Source organism: Crassostrea angulata, chromosome 10 (genome assembly GCF_025612915.1).
Source record: "Crassostrea angulata isolate pt1a10 chromosome 10, ASM2561291v2, whole genome shotgun sequence".
Lineage (NCBI taxonomy): Eukaryota > Metazoa > Mollusca > Bivalvia > Ostreida > Ostreidae > Magallana > Magallana angulata.
The window spans coordinates 1,671,101-1,693,114 of record NC_069120.1 but is presented as its reverse complement, the minus strand read 5'-3'; the positions used below and the strand labels follow the sequence as shown (position 1 = coordinate 1,693,114).

The window sequence follows — 22,014 nt, the reverse complement described above, 5'->3', positions numbered from 1 at the left end:
CTCGTTCATCCAAGTACGCGCATTTGAATGCGACTTGAAGAATGCCAGTGCACCCGACTAAGACTCGGATTTTTAAAAAAAAAATCCATTTATACAATGATACACCATTCGGTACATGTCTTTATTGTGTCTCACCTGACAGGTGAAAATTTACGTTTACGAATTGATATCCAATTGGAAAAAAAGAAATGTTTTTTAAAGGAAAATGCCTTTATTCCTATGCACATGTAGCATATTTTAAAATCATATTTGAATTTTATTTGCTAAAGGATAAAAATAAATCATGCATTTTCCCCACAGGAAATATAATATTCTCATCGGATTTGTCTCTGTACAGAAATTATACATATCGCATAGGAAACTTTTTATTGTAATGGAACCATATTCCCATTGGACATTTTGTATCATTGTAAATACCTCACTTGAAGGCGATTGAGTTAAAACAAAAAGAAAAGTGGTTATAAACTCTTTAATATATGGCATCTATACTGATAAATTAAAACATTTTGCAAATAAACTACAAAATGCCTGCACCAGAGTACTTGCTTACACCTTTGGTGTGATGATGTCCTTAAGGTATATGAAATTCATCAAAAACCTCTTTCATTTTCGACAAACAAGCCCAAAAATAGCAAAAATGAGAGTAAGGTGGTGGACACGCTTTGGCGGATCCAAGTCATGGATAGTACCGATCAAAATATATTGCAATGAAATAATATTAAATGATTACGCAAAGAGTGAATATATTTACTGTAGGCCTATTTAGAGAATACATAGATGTTAAGATTTGACAAATGATTATGTTAAATAAATAAAATAAGTCAATTCGTTTCTTTAGTTTTGATACTCATTCCCTTGCGGAGCACGACCTCTGGTGAGAGAATGAGATAGAACTTTCCAGAACAGGGTAACCAAGAACGGATTGACTAATTAACGAAAAATTTAGGACGAGTTCATCATGCATTGCGGGCATATACCTTGGATCGGAATTCGATTAATACAAAAAGTTAATAAATGAATTGGAACAATTAATGCGATTTTAGTATTAATGGAAAGAACTTTCCAGAACGGGGTGCCCAGAAACGGGTCGTCTAATTGACACCATGGCGGAAAATGTAGGACAAGTTACATCTGTACCATCGGGCAAAAACTTTGAATCTGACAACTTTGGTTTAAAGATATGCATGCAAATAGATAATAGTGCATAACCTAGCATGTTTTTATTTCCTACTTTTTTTTATACCACGACAGATTTGGTTGTAAACCTTAGATATTAATTTGTAAACATGATTAATGAACAGATTATTGTATTCTACGTCTATATCGATAAGTGATGCATGTGTGCACAAAACGGGGAAGATTAATGGGAATGCCCCCTCCCTCCAAATTGTTTTTCAAAACAGTCTTTTATGTCTGAAATTCTTATTTGGGACATAAATAGAAATTATATTAAAAATTGACCTAAAGAACAAAATTGAGAGAGAGAGAGAGAGAGAGGGATAGAGAGAGAGAGAGCGAGAGAGAATATAAATTTAATACCCATTCACTGGTTTGAAATAAATACGATAAAAAGTTTATTTTTTTTTTAAAGTAGGCTGGATTAAGGCCACGTACATGTATATATTGTCCATCTTAGTTTAGATTTTTCATCTCTAACCTCTCCTCTAAATATCCAACAATGCAGTTTGTTTTTTATTTCGATTTGAAAGAACAGGATAAGGAACAAATCAGACAAGGTATCTACAAACATGAACCAAAAAAATGGTTCAACATAATATTAAGCATTATATCATGATAATGTTAATTCCTGCGCTTGCGCGGGCTATTATCTAGTATTTTTAATTATTTGAAGCTGCATATCAGACAGTCCATGTTACTGGCCTATTTATCCGGCACATTGTTATACCCGCTGTACAATTTGGAAATCGTCTTTTTATTTCAAACATGGATTTATTGCTTATCATAATACGTGTTATTGAAACTACACGACTTTAGTGTTTTGTTTTGATAAAATGTCGATCTATAAAATCTCATAGCAATCTCAAAGCATTATTCACAAACCTGATAGTAAATTTAATATATTTATATATATCACACAATTCTGACTTCGACCGACTTTAACTATATTGCTTTTATTTGCAGAACTGTTTGGTGCAGAATAAATCACATCACAAGAATCTATCCCACTTCACTGAACTATTACATTGGCTTCCAAACTCTGAACCTGTTTCTCCAGATGATCCAAGGAACCTGACCGTTGACTCCCACCCCCGGGCGTTACCATCCTCAAACCCCGGTACCGTGAGGAAGTGGATCGCCCTGTTTAGCAATTAAACGGAAAAATAGGCAGTAGATGTGGTAGAATCGTTTGGGGTAGGGGGGGGGGGGGCGGAATGTCTGCGGTGTTTCGGTTTGTTCTTGTCAATCATCGAACATCAAAGCCAGTTGTCGGTAAGGTAATTTACAAACGGGTGTACCGTACATCAAAGTCTGGGAAAACAGATCAATGCTGCTTGCGCGAGAATTATTAGAACATTCACCTGGAGAATTATGAATATAAGTCTAACGTAACACCACGTAAACACTGCCCTGTGATGCTCTAGGATATAGACAACATGTTCTCGTTACAGCATTTGTCCCCTATTGCGATTCTTTAAGATTTTGAACACCGAGTGCTAATGATTACAAAATAATTAAAGAATGCACTTTATTTCAATAAATATGAAGCAATAAATACCGCGTTCATTCCAACGTAATATAAATACGCAGGTAGATATGTAAATTAAAGGGAATACTTTATAATGAAAAACCGATCAAATCATATACTATCGTTTCAAAATGTGTATGTTTCTCCAAATCGATCTCATTGATATAATCATACTCTCTCTCTCTCTCTCTCTCTCTCTCTCTCTCTCTCTCTCTCTCTCTCTCTCTCTCCTGATCAGCATTATTCCGGATCCCCCAGAGTCCACTTTCCACAAGGTTATTTTCCGAATCCATGTTCCGGTCCATCTCTCCTGAATGTACCTGCTAACTTTAATCACACCCCTAACTTACGGAATATAATATGTCCGGGATTCCTGGGCTTTTTTAATATGGCCAAGTAAAAGGGAATTGATTGTGAATCTGCTACAGCAGGCAGCGCTATGATACGGCGCTATTATCGATTCTGAGAGAGTGAGGGCTATGGAGCTACAACCGCCTTTACTCAGCTTCTATACTTACTGTATATATACATGGACTAACCCAGAGAGCGGAATGCAGCTTCTTGGAACAAGTGGACAGGTTTCTCGAGAAATAGGTAAGGAGCAGGTAGATTAGATTTTTGATGGATTCAAAAGCGACCGATTCCCGATAAGGATATTTTTTTATTCAAATATTAGTTTTTCTCACATTTCAATGTTGCTTTTGAAAAAAAATATCTATGTAACCAAGCCTGACTAAAGCATTTACGGATAAATATTTCATGATGTATACTTGAATAATTTAATGCTCCCGAGTCGTTTGACGAGCAGCGAATGGACGAGTCTCTCTGATCGATCTAATGTATTTTGACTTGTTTGTTTAGTATTTATTCAGTTATAGTCAGTGAAACTGTAAACATAGTTTTGAATAATGCAATGACATAATAATCGGTCTGGAGTGGGTCCTATCACAGGCCATTAAAACGCTCACGGCGGGATCTTGGCCGTGTTGTCAGCTTAGCTTTATCGTCCAAACTATTCTCTATGATAGCTAAAACTTTCGATGCTTTCAGATGAGTATGATGTAGCAAGTTAATTCAAAGCTCTTATATTACCAAACACGATGGTATATCGGTTCTTAATTTGAGTGATAAAAAAAATACAAACAGACGGACTAGATGGAGGGACGGACGGACAGACAGACAAAAACAAACTGGTCACTGTGGGTGGGTAGTAACAGCTTGTTTCCGATCCTTGATGTCAAACACAAGTTACTGACCCCGTAAACAAAGATGAGAAATAAAGATATTTCATTTGTGTGGATCAACTAGGATTTCCTATCTAAATCCTGTCTGAAAGCGCGTTGCTCAAATTTTCATTCCGTACATTAAAGCACTTAGATATTTAAATTCTTGTACAGATATATATATATTGAATATTAGAACAGTTATCCTCTAAAAAGTAGTACAACTAGCTGTTGAATCCTAGTACAGATATCTGCTAAATACTCGTACAAATATCTGTTGAATCCTAGCACAGATATCTGCTAAATACTCGTACAAATATCTGTTGAATCCTAGTACAGATATCTGCTAAATACTCGTACAAATATCTGTTGACCTCTAGCTCAACAGCTATATCTGTTGAATCCCGATACAATTTATTTGTTGAATCCTAATGCGTTATCATTTGATCCCTGGTTCAGATGTTTGTTGAAACCATGTACATGTACATACATGTACATCTGTTGAATACTTGTAGGGAATAAGTTAGATCTCAGTACAGAGATTTGTTGAGACATTGTATAGATATCTTTTGAATCTGCAGTAGATACCTGTTAATCTTAGTACGATAACACAAGTTTGTTGAGCTATAATACGCAAGCTTGTAAAGTCTATTGAATATTAGTACATATATTCGTTGTTTAGATGTTTGTTGACATCATGTAAATTATGTTGTCGATATTTTATTGCTTACATTAAAGCTTTGATGATTTTTTAGGATTTGTTTCTAACTAAATCAAGATGGGGTCAATGACATAAAAGTCGTAAAACAAGACCTCAGATAATTTTACTTTTGTTAATTTAATTGAATCTATGCACACTGAAAATCGACAGTCTCAATCATTCAAAGCATTGCATTTTATCAACATAAATAGTGATGTCATCCAGACACTTTTGTATTTGCATACATCCTGAAAATGTCTAATCACAAAATCAAGAATATAGTACAAGTTTATTTATCAATACCGACTTGTAAATCAAGGTCTGGAGCACTCTGCCGTCTTCAGTGTGCACCATATTTCTACGCGTCGTCCTCTAACAATCTTTTATTGATCTTGTTTATGATCCCAATTTTCAGAAAATTGTCCGGCTCAAGCGATTTGTCGCCAAATTGCTTGATTACAAGATTTACTCTACCAGGACAATTGATTGAGGCGTTATCAGTGTTGAAATTGTTTTAAAGAAGTGTTATATTAACGGATTATAGTCTACTGTAATTTGTATCTACAACTTGTTCGTCAATTTTAATGATTCCAGGATAGTACCATTTTAGCGCCTATAATCTTAAACTGATTTGCAACTTGTTGCAAAATTGTTACAAATAGTCCAAATGACGTCATTATGACGTAGAATATTTGAAGAAAAATTGGAGGTATCACTTGTTGACGTAAGAATTAAGTATTTTTTTAATTTCATGATGCAAGTCTTCTACGTACATTATATACTGTGATTGGAGTAGATATCATTATTTGCCATTTACGCACGGTCATTGAAATTCGATTAATCCTTTTTTAAATTGTCACTACTCTGTTTCTATGACCACGAACCGTACTAAATATGTCTGTTTTCTTCTAGATTATAAGTCTCCCTTCCAATAAACAACTTAATTCTTAAAACTAATATCTGACACAAATCAAATTTCGTTTGACGAAACAACACAGAACAGCTGTTGACTTATTGGTTGTGTTTACGCCGTTTTTGCGCTTCTTTTTTTTCGAGTGGACGAAACAGATTATTCTTATGGCGCGGTGAAGGAGGGTGGATGTTTTTACTTGTTTGTGTAGGGTAGCAACAGACAGGTGGTTATCACTGAGTTCTGATAATGAACTCCTGCATTGCAGTTGGCATGTTTCTTTGAACTGTTAAAGGATTGTTCACACAATACTTTACAGTTACCCTTTGTCAAATTAAATTCCCCAAAAGGCATGAACCATGAAAATTTTCTTAAATTCATCAAGATCAGATAAAGTCCGCGGTATTCTTTGAATCACGTGATTCCATTTCCGGAACACTTCGCGCCACCTACCGGGTTATAAAACACCGGTGCGAAAGACCGTCTGCATCATGTCTGTATAGTTGTAATCTTCCGCCTCATCTCCAAACAAGATGTCTCATTAATAACAATATATACTTCCATTGCTTATTTTAATTCTTGTCTGTTTATTCAGATGAAGGAGTTTACACTCGAGGCAAATTTTCAGGAAAGTTCTATTGAGATGCTTTCATTCATTTGTTGTCTCGGTCTTTCATGTCTGTAGAACCAGTCTGGACCGGATGCGCTGGTCCCTTACCTAAGTGTTTGTTGTCTATTGAAAACTTTGTTATGATACAGCAGTTGGTCCGAATTGCTATCCTCCACAGTCTGGTTCTCAACTCTTGGTGGGGCTCGTCAAAGTCATTAAACACTACTGTGGACATTTCGTGGGCTTGTGGTGTTTTTTTCATCATTTTAAACCATAGCCGAATGATTGTCTAGAGTATCTGTTTTTCATTACAGTATAAAACGTTACACATTGCTGGACTGGTACTTATTCCATATAACAAACACAGATAGTCTAGCGATGACGTGCCGGCTCGTATACAGGTGAACACTAATTACTAGTGGGCCTTATCGATTCATCCGGTCAATTCTACTGAGATATAATTGTACACGTTATTTAGTCTGTGAAAAGTACCAGAGATTCCCATTAGTCGCTATCAATTGATGCCCGGATGTTGTCATTTCTAAGACTGGATCACCCCTATGTATTTAACTTATTGAACATTTTGCGTTTTTAAAAAGAAAATTTAAAACACTATAATAATTCTTTCTGATAGACAAATATAAAAAATTTTCCAAAGAAAATTTCAAATTGTTATTGAAATTCATATACTTAAAGGATACATTACAGGGCAAAATCCGAGAGGTGTCACTTGACGGTGTTTTGTTAAGGCGCGCGTGTTTGGTTTTTGCAAAAGTGAACAAACATGCACAAGTAAATGTTTCCTTTGAGAGTAGTCTTTCTTAGCAAAATGATATTTTACCTTAAATAATCTCGTTGGCATCTTAACGATGACATTATTAAGGTGGAAGGCTACATCTTCACAATATGCCTGAACATACAAATCAAGTCCAAGATGTTTATTCACCTGCAATGCTTTGGGTACGCGTGACTTTGTTAAGGGTGATAATTTGTTGCGAAGTCGCAACGTCTGCAAATGTGATCTTTGTCTGAAGGAGCTGGAAGGGGCTTTATTTCCAACGAGCAGCGAAAGTTGATAATAAGTACTTTTGTACCTCGTGTTGACTTTATGTGCTATGACTAAAGTGCAACTGCTGGTAAATGACTTATTTTTGTAGGCTACATTTCACAAATCAAATAACAAACAATAAATTCGATACATCTTTTTTAATTAATAAGCTTTGATCTTAGAGATCTTGTTGTCATATTTCTTCGCAACAATTTAATTTCAATCCAGTCCGCTTGGTTAACCATTTAAACGTGTATATTTTTATATAAATATATATATAAAAAGATACACGTTTTAATAATAAAAGATTCACCGTCTTGGCACTTTAAAAAGGACACTGTCGATGTCAGTCTTATTACATAACCTCATAAAAGTATAATATGACAGTTTTTGAAAATTGGCGAAGAAGTGTTATGACAAACATGTTGTGATAAATGATAAGGACTAATGTAGGAGTGATTTTACGAAGATATTAAACCATCTTATTAGTTATACCGGCTGAAGTGTTGAACAAAAGATTATAGAAGATAATTATATTTTATTTTAGTGTATAAGATGAAATCAATAATATTACAGAATTCCAATCGAACGGTCTCTTGTTATTATTTTTAAAATGGTGTTTTTGAGTGCTCTTCTTCACCGAGCCATCCTTAACAGTACGGGATCTTTGATGTGGTTTTCTGGTCTCGTCAGTAACACATGCAACTGCTTCTGATGCCGAAGCTTGGTATAAACTAACCCAGACATTATACACATACTGGAATCAAAATCGAACAGCACATACCTTGTTGCATATAATACATGCTTGGATTTAGAAAGGGGGATTTGCCCCCCCCCCGGGATAATTAATATCTATCAAAATCCCATATCGAAGTAAATTTACCGAAAATAGGCCTTAGACCACCCCCCCCCCCCCCCCCCCGGGCAAGCACAATTATGCCACTCCCCGCCCCTGAAAAAATATTCTTGATCCGCCCATGAAATGAGGCTGTGATTCTACTGATAAACACACGCACATGTTGTACCGTAGACAGTAAGGTTATTTAGACATTGCCGCCAACAATACCCATGCATTCAGGTACAGGGCTGGATCGTAGCTGCTACGTTGGGCTACGTAGTTGAACGGTAAGCTAGGCTAGCCTAGCCGATAGGTAGATATTCGTAGCCTAAATTTTTTATGCTAAGCATCGGATTCAAGATGGACACCTTAGTAACTTGTTTGTAACAAACATGAAATCTATTTATTTAGTGATATTTTATTCTTCCTTTAAGTGAAAATGAATTTTAATACATGAATGTATATTTCCGGTGAAATTAACAAATTATGTCGATGTGATTAGTCTTTAGTTGAATATTCTCAACTTCAAATCTGAGACCTAGCGGCTAACCTAGCAGTCCGTTCAATAGACCTAGATATCTACGACCTAGCGGCTAGGTTAGCTGCTACGATCTCATTCAACTAGTGACAATGCTCTCAATCAGTGAATTAAGGGCGGGGCGCCCTGGACTATTTACACGTTTTAATGTATCCCTTTTCTATCCAATGTTAACAATCTACTGGTAAAACTGACCAATGTTCATTTGTAATGTAATTCGCCATGGTAACATAGGTACATGTTTTGTAATAACAACAGCATGCAGTTTGGTTTGTGTTTTTTCGAGTTCAAAAAGTTCGTAAACAGGCGAGTAGCAATGGGGGGTGGGGGGGGGGGGGGGTTGGTACCCCCGATTTTTCTCGCAGCAAACAATTTTGACTATATACCCCCTTCATTTTTTTTTTCGTGAGCATGTAAAGAATTGAAGTAAATGGAAGGAATATTAAAATTGGAAATTAAAGTTATATGTCCTGATGCAGCCCCCTCCCCCCCCCCCCCCCATCCACCGATCAGGATTTTTACGTTTTTAGGAAAGTTTTCTGGAGTCCGGTCCCCACTTTAAAAGTTGAAAAAACGATGCTACGTGCCTGGTAAAGAAAATGCATTTAGCTTTAGATCATATTATGTAACATCGTAAAACACTGCATGTAAGAAAAGGCTGGGCTGAAATTCTTAGGAATACATTGGAGAGACACGAGGGAAAATGTTGTTAAATAGATTCATTTTTCACGACAGAGTATTGCAACTTTATTTTCGAGCATTTTCTGTAATTTGTAAAAAAAGTTTAAAATCATGTTACACTTATCTATATGGCTGTTTTGAAAAACGCCTCTTTTGGTGAGATGGGAAATTTTTACCGTCAATTTGATAAAATTGCGAAAAATAATGTTGCGTTTAATATGTTTTTAGGCATGAGCTATACTTCTAAAACAACCGTGGCCAAAAAGGCAAATTAATATCCATCAAATATCAAATTATCAAAGAACAGTTTTAACGAATAATAATACTAATAATAGAGGGAAAAAATTATCAGTATTAATAAACGTGTTTTCGTTAGCTTTAAAATTTTTTTTTTTTCTGGACAAAAGAATCCTATTTTTTTCTGATTAAACTCTCCCAAATAAATGCCTTGTTCATGTGTAGATTATTGGGATAAACCATCATCAATAAAGATATTCCTCACAAAATGGTGAGGTGCATCAGCAGTAATATCATGTCACACAAAACAGTATTAAATATTATATTATAGTCTGTCCCAAGATATTTATGAAGCACATTTGGACGATTTTTAATAAAAATACACATATCTGTGAAAGAAGTGCAATTGAAATCGATGGAAGGGAAATTTTTCCAAGACATCATCATTGACACATTAACATTTTTCTTACGGGGAGATTTATAATCGTTTTCATCTTTACATCTTTTCTCCATTCGGAATACCTCGCGCAATTTTTCAACGTTATCATCCGGGCTTGCTGCAATACAAAATCCCCGCAGACATCACATTTTTTAGCATTGTATTGAAACCTGATAAGCTAACAGGGGCGTTTCGACTGAGAAATCTTGGAATTTTTTCATACTTTTGATGAACATCGTTTAAACCCTGAGGTATTTATAAATATCGAGTAATTAAGCAAAATGTGAATTGAGGATATTTTGCATTTTTGGTACAGAGTGGTCTACTTTACTCGTATGAATTTACTAATTTGTAAGAAACTAATTGGTAATCACGGTCACATGAGGACCATGTACTCCATACGCATCTTCATCGGAACTCCTCGGATGTCTTACACAGCGAACAATCACTGAATCAACGAGTTCCGTGACATCCAAGGATATGAAGTCAGTGCAAGAGTTGACTCCCCTTGAGTATATTGAGTGGCTTCGTTCTATTTTAATAAGGTCATGTTGTATATTACTTACATTCATATCATACATTTTGAAGAGTCTCATTGCTGATGTTCATGTTATGATATATAATTCGAACGAATTGAAAGTAAAAAAGTTTTAAATTTTCACTAAACAAAAAAAACAAAAACCAAAAAACCCCAAAACCCCCCAAAAAAACCGCAATTCAAATTCGGAACACTTATCAACATGCTGGACGTTTTGCTTTTCTTAATACTTTGATTTCGTTGGAAGTGCAAAGCATGAATGTATTTATAATTAAGTAGTATTATGTTATTATTATTAAGTATAATTATGACGAATATGAAATTAATCATCCAGTTTTGGGTGGTTTTAATTACATGATCTAAATAAACACAGGGACAAGGGGGTTCTTAAGATTGTCTATTGAATCTCATTGCGTGGTGTAACTTAGATATGCATGTTAATTTTGCTGATTTTATATAGTTAAAATAATAAGGTAATATTTTTTTTAATATACAATTATTTAATAGGTATGAAGGTTTGCTAGAATATCATAATTACGTTATGATGGTGTATTATTATTAGGGAACAGTTCTGCTTTGGATAGCGTGATATGGAGAAATCATCGTAGCCGGATAAATTAATAATTCGAGGAAAAATTGTGATCGCGTATGCAGTCATTCCTGGAAGTGTATAATGGAGCATGCGCGGATTACGTAACCTGATTATTGCGACATCTTTTTATAAACACAGCAATAGAGGGTGATTTTGATTATGTCATTGGAGACTTGCATCGTAATCACGGTTACATGGCTGGTTAATTTTCGTTTGTTTATGTTGTCAGGGTAAGGTCAGGAATGTAATCAGGTTTGGTGGGTTTATGTAATCATGCAATTGATGGGGATTAACATTTCTACAGTTTTGTAATCATGAGCACATGATTTATGCTGGATTATGTTATGTTATCATTAGGGAATGATAGGTTGTACATGTAAACCTAGGTGCATGTTTTGTTGGTTCATGTTGTCCTAGGGGTGTGGTTTATTGGTTCATGTTATCATAGGGGCGTGGTTTATTATTTCATGTTATCATAGGGGCGTGGTTTAGTGGTTCATGTTATACTAGGGGCGTGGTTTATTATTTCATGTTATCATAGGGGCGTGGTTTATTATTTCATGTTATCATAGGGGCGTGGTTTAGTGGTTCATGTTATACTATAGGCGTGGTTTATTATTTCAGGTTATCATAGGGGCGTGGTTTATTATTTCATGTTATCATAGGGGCGTGGTTTAGTGGTTCATGTTATACTAGGGGCGTGGTTTATTATTTCAGGTTATCATAGGGGCGTGGTTTAATATTTCATGTTATCATGGGGGCGTGGTTTATTATTTCATGTTATCATAGGGGTGTGGTTTATTATTTCATGTTATCATAGGGGTGTTGTTCATTGGTTCATGTTATCATAGGGGTGTAGTTTGTTGGTTTATGTCTTTTATGATTGGTTGATGTAATCATAGGGGCGTATGCTGGTTGGTAAATTAACTATAGAGGCAAAGTTGGTGTGTTCATGTGATCGTTGGCGACGTTTTTTGTTGGTTAATGTAATAGTGGAGTGTAACTCCAGTTGGTTTAATGTAATCATCAGATCTTCAGCAGTAAAACTCGTTTAATACGAATTTGGATATAGCGAACTCTTGGATATAGCGAAATTGTTTTGATTCTCCGGTAAAATTCTTAACAAATCTTTGCAAAATTTTACAGTCATAACGAATTCGGATTTTACGAATTTACGGAAATAGCGAACTGATTTTGAATTCCGCAGAGGTGAATAATGATAAAATTTAACACGTTGATAACGAATTTCTTTAAAGTTTAAAAGATTTGCACTACCATTCAACATAATAGTTTGAATGAATTTATTTTCACATTACAAATTAACAAAATATACCCGTAGTATTTCTACTACTGACGAAAATCTATCTACATAAGCTAATGAATAATATGAAATGACATTAACCCCCCGACAGAATAGTATTCAGCACGTGTAACGCTGACAGAGGTGAGGAGACCACGTGATGTCGGACCCGACTGTCATCACCCGTCTGTATATTAATAGTGATTACATTTTACCTGTACTGGTATACCCAGGCGTGTGCATAATGTTTTGTCATAATTATCCCGCACTGACGATAGATGACGAAAATAGATAGTGTGATGTCATATAGTTGTTTATGAAGTAGCGTACACTTTTTTTCTATAGAACCCTTACTATATTGTTCGTACAGTCAATCAAATTTAATCAATGTATACCTAACTGTAAAAATATATTATTACATTAAATGAATTACCATCACTGGTCTTCAATTAACTTGTTATTTATCCGAATTTTAAAAACGTAGAGTTTGAACAATGGAGGTTAGGTTATATACACCTAAAAAAACTATGTCTGGGTATCAAGCGATCGATTTCAAATACAGTGTGTTTTACTTGAGTTTTTTCATCATTAATCCCTCTCCAGACACGACACGAGAGGGAACGTGTTTGAGTTTCCTTGCGCGAGGAGACCGGTCCGTCGCCATTGTAACATTATCTCAACACAACCGCTAAATGACTGAAAGCACTGTAAACCAACCAATTTAAAGCTAATTGATTTTCACCAATAATATACTAAATTGATTTTTGGACGTGATAGTATAAGCGATGGAATGTTCTTTGGACCCCGTTAATAACCGGGCTGTGCGCTGCCTAGTAGACGGTCTCTCCCTGGCTTTTTCTCTGATGTGTAAATAATCCGCCTTCTTCGGGAGACGCAGGCTTCCAAGGAATTGTGAAACCACGCTCCGTGTAAAATCATGTGATTTGTAATGGGAACATCCGGGCATTTTGGTTGTGGTGAGTACAATTTGGACGAGTCTCATTAAGTGAAAGATCTTTTTAAAACAAGCGAATCTCAGGAAGACATTCTTATTGATCTTGCGCATGTTAATTCAACAGATGGCTCTTGTTTCATTAATCCCGTTGTTTCAAAAAGAAAAATATAACGAAAAAACCCACCCACCCCCAAAACCCTCCAAACAACCCCCACAAACAAACCTAAAAACACTATTCTTTTTGCGTCATAAATGTGTAAGGTTATGTAGATTTATATGAAGTAGGTTCCACACACTTAGTGGGACTGTTAAGAGTTACCCTTTATCAAAGTTTTTTATTTGTTGCCATTGGCGATATACTGTCCACAGCTGCGTGATATTTCAGATATTAAATAAGCCGTCGTCAGTTGTCTGCAGTCTGGGATGGCTTGCTCGCCTTTATGAGAGACCTTGCTCTTTTCGGGCCTTCTGTGTTCTCTAGGCTTTTCTTATTGCATGCCAATATAAGTCCGAACTAAAGCATTTTTATGATGATTGTTTCTAAGACATATATCGTCTCCAGCCGGGTTTGTGCCCGATACAGTCTAGATATTAGTGTTCCCCTCATCTTAGTGGTCTCTCGGTTACGTAACGTTGACAGTAACAGATTAAACCCACAACAGACAATATCAACATGCTGAGTTGATGAGAAAATTCGTATTTCATCGAAGTTAATATTTTCTGCAATAACAAGATAATGTCATCAAATATTGAGAGGTTTTTTTTAGACAAAAGGATCGCTCTCGTGATGAGAAATTTATTAAGGTGGAATAACACACCTGGAAAAAGTCACACAAATTAACAGTCAATTATTTTTATTTTGAAAGATATAATGATAAATAAAGTGTACCTATTTCAAATAAGCGAAACATTTGCATTTTGGGGATAAAAAAATGAATATCTTAAAAAAAAATAATTCCGTAATTAACAACAAAAGCCCCTTGGGGATTCGAACTCGGGATGTACAGATCACAAGCCCGACACATTATCCACTCAGCTATGGAGTAAGGTACATGCTATCTTTTAATAAAACGAGATTTCGTTTCGATCAGAGGTCAGCCATTTTTTGATGATGTGTTATTCCACCGCTAACGCGAACCACAAAAGGAATGGCCGCGGTTTTTGTTATTGTTCTTCGTAACGGATGTTTGGGGGATTCCAGTTTGGACTCCGATAAGTTCAGACTGTCCCCTGGTGTAGCGTGGATAAGTTCACGGACCCCTCGCGGCACCGACTCCCATTCTGTCTGCATTCGTGGCTTTCCCCCCAGATCGATAATCTTAGACTCTAACAAGTTTATTCAATTTACCCATCGTCTATAGCCGCTAAATGTGATTTCTATGTAATGTTCGTAGATTCCGTGTCCCATATATAATTCATGATAATGTAAACTAATCACTTTAGAAATTCAAGCTTGTGATCTACGCTGACAAGATTCAAGCATGTGATATACGCTGACAAGACGCCCCTTGTTATGCCGGTTAAATGTACTGTTCAGACACAAACCAGATGCTTTCATTTTGTTGGGACTATATTGTAGATATTGCCGAGACATAAAGAGAAGAGGTTGCTCGATTAAAAAGTATTTACTTAAATCATTTATTGATATTGTCAAAAATTTTAAAAAAATCAGACGATCTCCACTTTAACATCACAAAAAAGTATTAAAATGATTCCACTATCCTAAACTGTACATGTATATGTAGTAGTGCATTCGACGAGATACTGACTAAACTTCTAATTTAGCTGAAATGTATATTAAATGTACAGTTAATGTAATATTCTTTAGATGTACATAGGTATAACACACAGCAATTCTATTTTTATCCTTCTCTTCGAAGAATCACAGTACACAAAATTGATAAAAATGGGGGAAATGAGGTTTATAGGAGTTATTACAATAATTGTATACGGAGTTCACATTGTTACCTGGTTGTATACGGAGTTCACATTGTTACCTGGTTGTATACGGAGTTCACATTGTTACCTGGTTGTATACGGAGTTCACATTGTTACCTGGTTGTAAGCTTTCTGGATTGCTGTGTACCTCTCGCTTCAATGCGCAGAGGTAAACGCAGTTTTTACAAGTTTCATTCAATAATGTATTTTATGGTTGATATACATGATACAGCTCCTGTAGTATTTTACGCGCAGTTTTTATTGAATTGAATTTGTACATCTGGAGAATAGAATGGGATTTATGAGATGTTTTTTTTTTTATAATCGATCGATTCTGGCATCCTCTTCATTATCGATATTTGAATAAAATGCACATATGCAGCATTCAGTTTATATCACTGCTAGTTTGGAATTGTACACGATAGTTGGATGACAACACGTGTCCTCTGTCAATATTTAAACATCCTTTGATTTACGAATGGAGTACGGACCAAATGATATTTGACACAGATGACTCTGTCTACTTCCTCCAAATATCACGTGACTTTATTCAGTCATAAAACGCCATGCGGTCTAATTGCTGATAAATAACTAAATACAAGAATCGGTAATCTCTGTCACGTTCTATAGAAAGCCTTCCCCTGGAGGGTTTGCGCGTTCCGAGCACCGTTTAGCCAGGAACAGGTCGTTACCTCTTTGTTCCGAGTATTTCCCGGTGCTCATTTGAGAGGTCTTGTTAAATCCACGTCGTAGTTCATTTAATTGTTTTCCGCATAAAATGGGGCGCCTTATTCTTAAACCCGCTCATTTCTAACTGTACGGTTTGGGCGTAAAACGAGGTCTAAAGGTCTCGAATACATTTTTTTGACAAAAGTAAATACATGTACATATGCACAGTCCTATATACAGGACCAAAGCTTTCTGGCCAAAATGAAACCCTACATAGACACTCTGTCTACGCAGTAAGGTTTAAAGCTGACAGTGAGCCTGCTATATAGCGGTGTTGTTAGGCAGAGCAAGCTGACTGTTAGCCTCTGCCCATTTTATATTGTTATACTTTCATGTTAAATACTGAAATCTGATTGGTTAAGACGCAGTTCATAATCCTTTCTATTACCCTCAGCGTTAGCAACGCACTTAGCAACGGGTAACATTAAAAATTGTTACATGCGCGAAAATTATGCGCGTACGGTTCGCTGTAGAATTCACGTTATTCCTATATGAAAGCAGTAAAAAATTAAGACATTCAGTATAACAAAATAAATAGTGCCTGTTTGGGAGGATAACAGTTGAAATTGACACCCCTCGAAAACCATTGTCAACCTCCGCTTCGCGTCGGTTGACAATGGTTTTCTCGGGGTGTCAATTTCAACTGTTACCCTCCCAAACAGGCACTATTTATATAGTAGCTTGGTAAGAGTCAGTGGCTATGGATGTAGGGTAAGAGAAATTAGAGCATTTCAGTCATATATTAGCTCAAAAAGAGGGGAGGACCGGGTATCTAGGGGATGAAAACCTTTACAAACCAGGACATACAATTACAAACTTTCCTAAAGTCAAAACTTAAATCTGATCACTGACCTCAAATCTAAGCACTTGTCTTTTAAGAAGATTGAATGGTGAACAATTTAACCATTATATTTGCCCTAAATTTTTAGATATGAATTGTTTAGCTACAAACTATAATAATATTATCTAGTGAAAAAATCCTTTTCCAGATCTTTTAATTTGAGTATTTCCTATATCTTTATACGGAACTCTTTTTCTAACGGAGATCAATACAGTCTAAAAATGGCCACAACCATACCTTAATATGATTTGAGTTGAACCGTGTTGAGTGATTTGCAATTTTTTGGTGACGGTAGGGCCAGACTGTACATGTCTACTCTAAGACTGTCATTAATGAATATTGGCTGCACTCTCGCGTCTTTTGGACCAGATTTTATTATATAAAGAGCTTTTTCTCGGCATGGGTCTGGCTGAGGGTTTTGTGTATGATACTAGGAATTACATGTAGATCATACACCGGTGTTACGCCTCAGTTCAGGTTCCCTGGGAGGCACTGTAATCTTACTTTATCTGAATTAGCTGCATTCAGAAAAAAAACAGTTGGGCATGTTCAAACGGTTTCTGTGCAATAAGTCATTTAACAGTCAGGCATCAACAATTTCTTGGCGAAGTTTTGTAACTGTAATATAAATAATTCACAACACTCTACTGTACATAAAAGAAAGTGGCGAATTGCTACAACAAATATAAACTGCCTCTTGTATGTGTTGTCAGAGCCAATCTATCGATTATCGAGACCATGCGATCTTATAATTTAATGCGCTAATAGAACATACTCTCCTTAAAACGTATGGATAGGTTCGGAATTACGAAACCCCGGTTGGCTGACTGTTGCTTGACTTTCTGTCACCTGACAAAATGTAAAACTGTATAGGGTATATCTGCTGGTGGTAATGTAAGCTCAAAACTAGGCTTCTAAACATTACAGTATCTTTTCGCAACACCTGCTCCTGATATTTCAATCCGTTGTATTATTCATGGATTCTGTAAATAAGTACTGTGTTTGATCGGTCTTGCGTAAAATAAAGTCTGGAATTCTTTTTGAATGTTTACTCTTAATTCTTGGAGGAATTCAAACAAGTAAACTTTAGTATTAATTGGGAAATACTGTTGCTGTTAATGTTTTATTGATTGCTCTCTCTTCAGATCTGTGACGGCTACCTTATGCTTCAGTTTCTCCAATGTCTTGTACAAGACGTGTCCACAACAGAGTGAGAAAACGTCCGAATGACTCGGACGCTTGACGCGCAATGTTTGTGCCTCGGGCGCATATACACCTCAACAATCCGAATTCTTCTGGCAGGTCATGGTTTTCCCGGAGGCCCTCAAGAAAAAATGTCGTCCAGAGAAAACTTAAATGGTATGAATGTGTGCGCATGCCCTGTTTATGGCCCACTCTTATTGGGACCACCGTGGGAGTTCTCATCTTAATCAGTGGGACGCTTATGAGTTTCATTGGGTACGATCCTATAAAGTTTCTAGGGATTCCTGAAGAGGATAAAACGAAAAACCGGAACGGTACAGCAAACGGTACTGGATTAGAGACTGTCGAAGGTCTGAGGGTGCTGGCTTACGTGGGCCCGGTCTTTATGGGAATAGGGTTCTTTGTGATGATCGTCGCTGTGGTTCTCTACTGTGAAATCAAGGAGAAGTACGTGTGTAACATTCTACCTCAACACAACGTGAACGTCAAAAACGTGCAAAGAGACGTTCTGTACGACATGATCATCGACGAATTCAGGAAAAACTACTTCCGGGGAATTCAGGTTCCTATCCCAAAACGAACAGCGAAACAAAAGGCTATGGAGCAGAGATACCCTACTCTGTTCAAAGCTCTCAGCATCAGTACACCTGCTCTGATCATCACACCAGAAATTCAACGAAAATGGAGAGACAGTTGTGAAGCTTCCCCTAACCCAAGTCGGGCACGAAGGAGGAAATATCTCTATGACACATGGCTTAAAACTTCATCGCTTCCCAATATTCGCGCACGTGCTGGACAACGCCAAGCATTGCGTCATGAAAGACGTCATCAAAGGAGAATGGCATTCCAAGATCGCGTCTCAAAGAGTTGTGATCATCACGATATGCAAAGTAAGTCTGTTGACGCGACCAAAGGCGAGGATCGTGGGTCATGTTTTGACAATCCCGCATTTAGGACTTCTCCAACCCAGGGCAAAATCCCCCCTGAGATTCAAGTGAGTCCCCCCACTTCTCCAGATACCGAGGGGGTCAGTTTGACTCAAGTTTCAGTCCATGTAGAAGGTAGTGGAACTCCAAATGGACGGATTACACATTCATTGTCGTGTGGTGCAGACGACAGTTCTTTGATGTTTTCTAAAGTAGCCGCGTCTTCAAAAAGTTTGACAAGCGACATAATGCGGTTTGACGCGCGTGGCTTTACTCTGAAGAGGACTTTGCACCCCCAGAGTTGCATTGACCTGTGTGATGACGAGGACACCAGTGATAAGCAAGTGTTAGTGAAGCTCGACAGTGCGGCCGTCCAGAAAAATCTCCAAAGCCAATCACAACCGGGCATTGCAAGGAAAGACAAAATAGCCATGTATCATAAACCGGGGCCCCATAGAACTCTGATCGGGATATTTAGGAGCGAGTCGTGCTTAGACCGCATCAAGAGGTTAACGAAGCCAAACAGCGAAAAAGACAACGAATCTTTGGATTCCTTCACTCTCTCTGATGACATTCTCAGGAACTTCGAGATGGCGGAGTTTTCACAAAGCTAGAATTTCGTCGCAACGTTGTTATCCAAGTAACCTGCATAATAGTGAGCATTTCGTGATAGAATGATTTTTCAATACGTTCATTACTTAATTAGTGCTAATATAATTAATGAATGCAATAAGACAAGACGAGATTGCCCATGAAAACCAGCTGATGTGAATGGAGAATGGTTGTATATGGTATTGTGTTGTCTGTGATAACGCAGGAACGCGAATCGTCGTTATAGAACGGCGACCGCACAATGGTAGCTGAGTGATATTAACATCATGAAACCCAACTTTGTCATTTCTTGATACGATATTATTTGGCAAGAAAAACGAATTGAACATGCAACTAGCGGAGATACCTTGCATTATAAATATTCGTTACATTATTAAGCTTATTTAAAACTTTGCACAATCAAACTGTTTCCGAAATATTAGATTTTAGTAAATAATATTTATTTATATTTTTGTGTGTATTTGAATTTATGTTATTGTTAAGTAGGTATATAGTAACTTCCACCCTTTGTGTTTAACATTTTGCTTACTTTTATAATTAAAATAGACAAAAGAAATCTAACTGATCTATGTCTACAATATAAGTATAGCAGTCGGTTCAGTAAAATCATTGCTGGACTATGTTTAGACTTTGTTACCACATCAAATGCGTCATCCCAATGTTCATAAAGGGCAAACACTTACTAGTATATTTATGTCGATATATGATTAACGTTTTTTTTTTGTAATATTCTCCAACTTGTAAAAACAGTTTTTATCACAATAGAGTTTTTTAACGCACAAATGGTTTGTACATTATGACGTCATCAACACTTGACGGCAGTAATTTTGTAGTCTAGTGCAGCAGTCACACGAGGCGAGTTTTCATTCTCCAACTCTACAGATCGTCGTTTGGAAGTAGGAAGTCGGGATAAGCACCCGGAACGAGTTAAAATCAATCGGATTTTAACTCGACTTTTCTTTTCTTTAACACGATGTTTGTCGAAAGCAACTCGGATGAAAACAATTTGGGTGGAAAATTTGATGAGAACCCGAATCGTGTCAGCTGTTTCTTCGTCAGTTTACTACAGTATACATGTTAATATCTCTGTTAATATGAATGTACAAGTACATGCTATGCTGCCTTCTATGTTTTTTATTTAAAGTAATTACAAATTCCTTGAAATTTATTAATACATAAATGTATCTTCAGACCACATTCCATATATATGGATATATTGAAATCTCTCATCCGCCCGATAATGTTAGAAAAATATATTTAAAATGCTATCTTTAATTAAGAGAAACCAAGTTAGAAACCGGATATTGTTGCTGACACCGCGTCGACCTATACAAGAAACAGACGTGTAGCTATAGATTAGACGGCCTCGGTTTGGGTTCATTTTGTCCGTTGTCCGTCGTCTGCTGTCCGTACTGTTGTCTCTCTGTTGTCGAGCCCTCTGTGTCCCATGATTTTATTCTGTATATTGTACGGTACAAGTTTTAATTGTTTAGGTTTTATCATTAATTCAGGTTTTGATGGCGTGTCGTCTTATACCGATATTATTGTCTATACATTAAATATTCTTAATATTATTATTACGTACTATCATTTTTATTTTTACTACTATTATAATTATCATTATTATTAGTGCTTACTTTAAAAAAAAACCCAAGGATATCTGAGAATTGAACCAGAACTTTCTGACATGCATGAATTTAATGTAGAATTGAAAATGTATTTTCATTCAATAGCTTCTTTATGTAGAGTAGGGGCATATACATATAAACTGTATGATTAGTACCCTGTTGTACGGTATAGCATACATAACTATTTGTATATATTCTTGTTATTTTTTTATACCAAGGAACTATTCGTATTTGTTATTTGTCTTTGTCAGACACAATGTGTACAGAACTATCCGTGTGCTCTGTTTTATATGAATGTTTTATGAAGTCTATGACACCCGATCACAATAAATAGAATTACCTCGTTTCAGACAAAACACTGCATAATTGTTTCATCTGCGTACGAGAATGAAAATCGAACACTCAGTGTGATCAAGTTCACAGTTTGTGTACTCACTCAAAGAAAGATGCGCCATCTAATGGCGCCTGTGTTTACTTTTACAATAATCACGTAATGCAGGCATACACCGGCTCTGCTTCTGTAATTGTATTAGCTAATTAGACTAATTATTGATGTGGCGAACTTTGGTTTTTGTTTTTTTTGTTAGTAGAATTGATATGAAATCCGCCCACTATTTTACCTTACTTTCCCTTTTTTACAATGATATCCTGCATTGATGCCCTTTAAAGGGCAGCTTGTCCTTGGATTTGGTTTCTAAGAGACATGACCTCTGTAAACCTTGGAGTAAAAAGCATAGATTTGGAAGTCATCTAGTATTTTTTTTTAAATTACAGGGCGCGCTTGATTTGTCTACACCTAACGACCTGTGTACACTTTTCTA

The 22,014-nt window shown here is 36.4% G+C and overlaps 1 protein-coding gene across 3 annotated transcripts; it reads left to right on the top strand.

Moving 5' to 3' along the window:
• The first annotated feature begins 2,956 nt into the window (after positions 1–2,956).
• On the top strand, positions 2,957–21,755 carry LOC128164995 (uncharacterized). Of its 3 annotated transcripts, none has more exons than XM_052829163.1 (2): positions 2,957–3,301; positions 17,970–21,755. In XM_052829163.1, exon 2 carries the CDS (start codon positions 18,074–18,076, stop codon positions 19,565–19,567), a length of 1,494 nt encoding a protein of 497 aa, XP_052685123.1. In that variant the 5' UTR covers positions 2,957–3,301; positions 17,970–18,073; the 3' UTR covers positions 19,568–21,755. The 3 variants fall into 3 exon arrangements, with proteins under 3 accessions (XP_052685123.1, XP_052685122.1, XP_052685124.1); XM_052829162.1 differs by lacking the exon at positions 2,957–3,301 and adding an exon at positions 12,979–13,338; XM_052829164.1 differs by lacking the exon at positions 2,957–3,301 and adding an exon at positions 17,630–17,718.
• The last annotated feature ends 259 nt before the right edge of the window (positions 21,756–22,014 follow it).

Coding starts and splice junctions, on each gene's coding strand:
- LOC128164995 (XM_052829163.1), top strand. CDS start 18,074: ATGTTTGTGCCTCGGGCGCATATACACCTCAACAATCCGAATTCTTCT.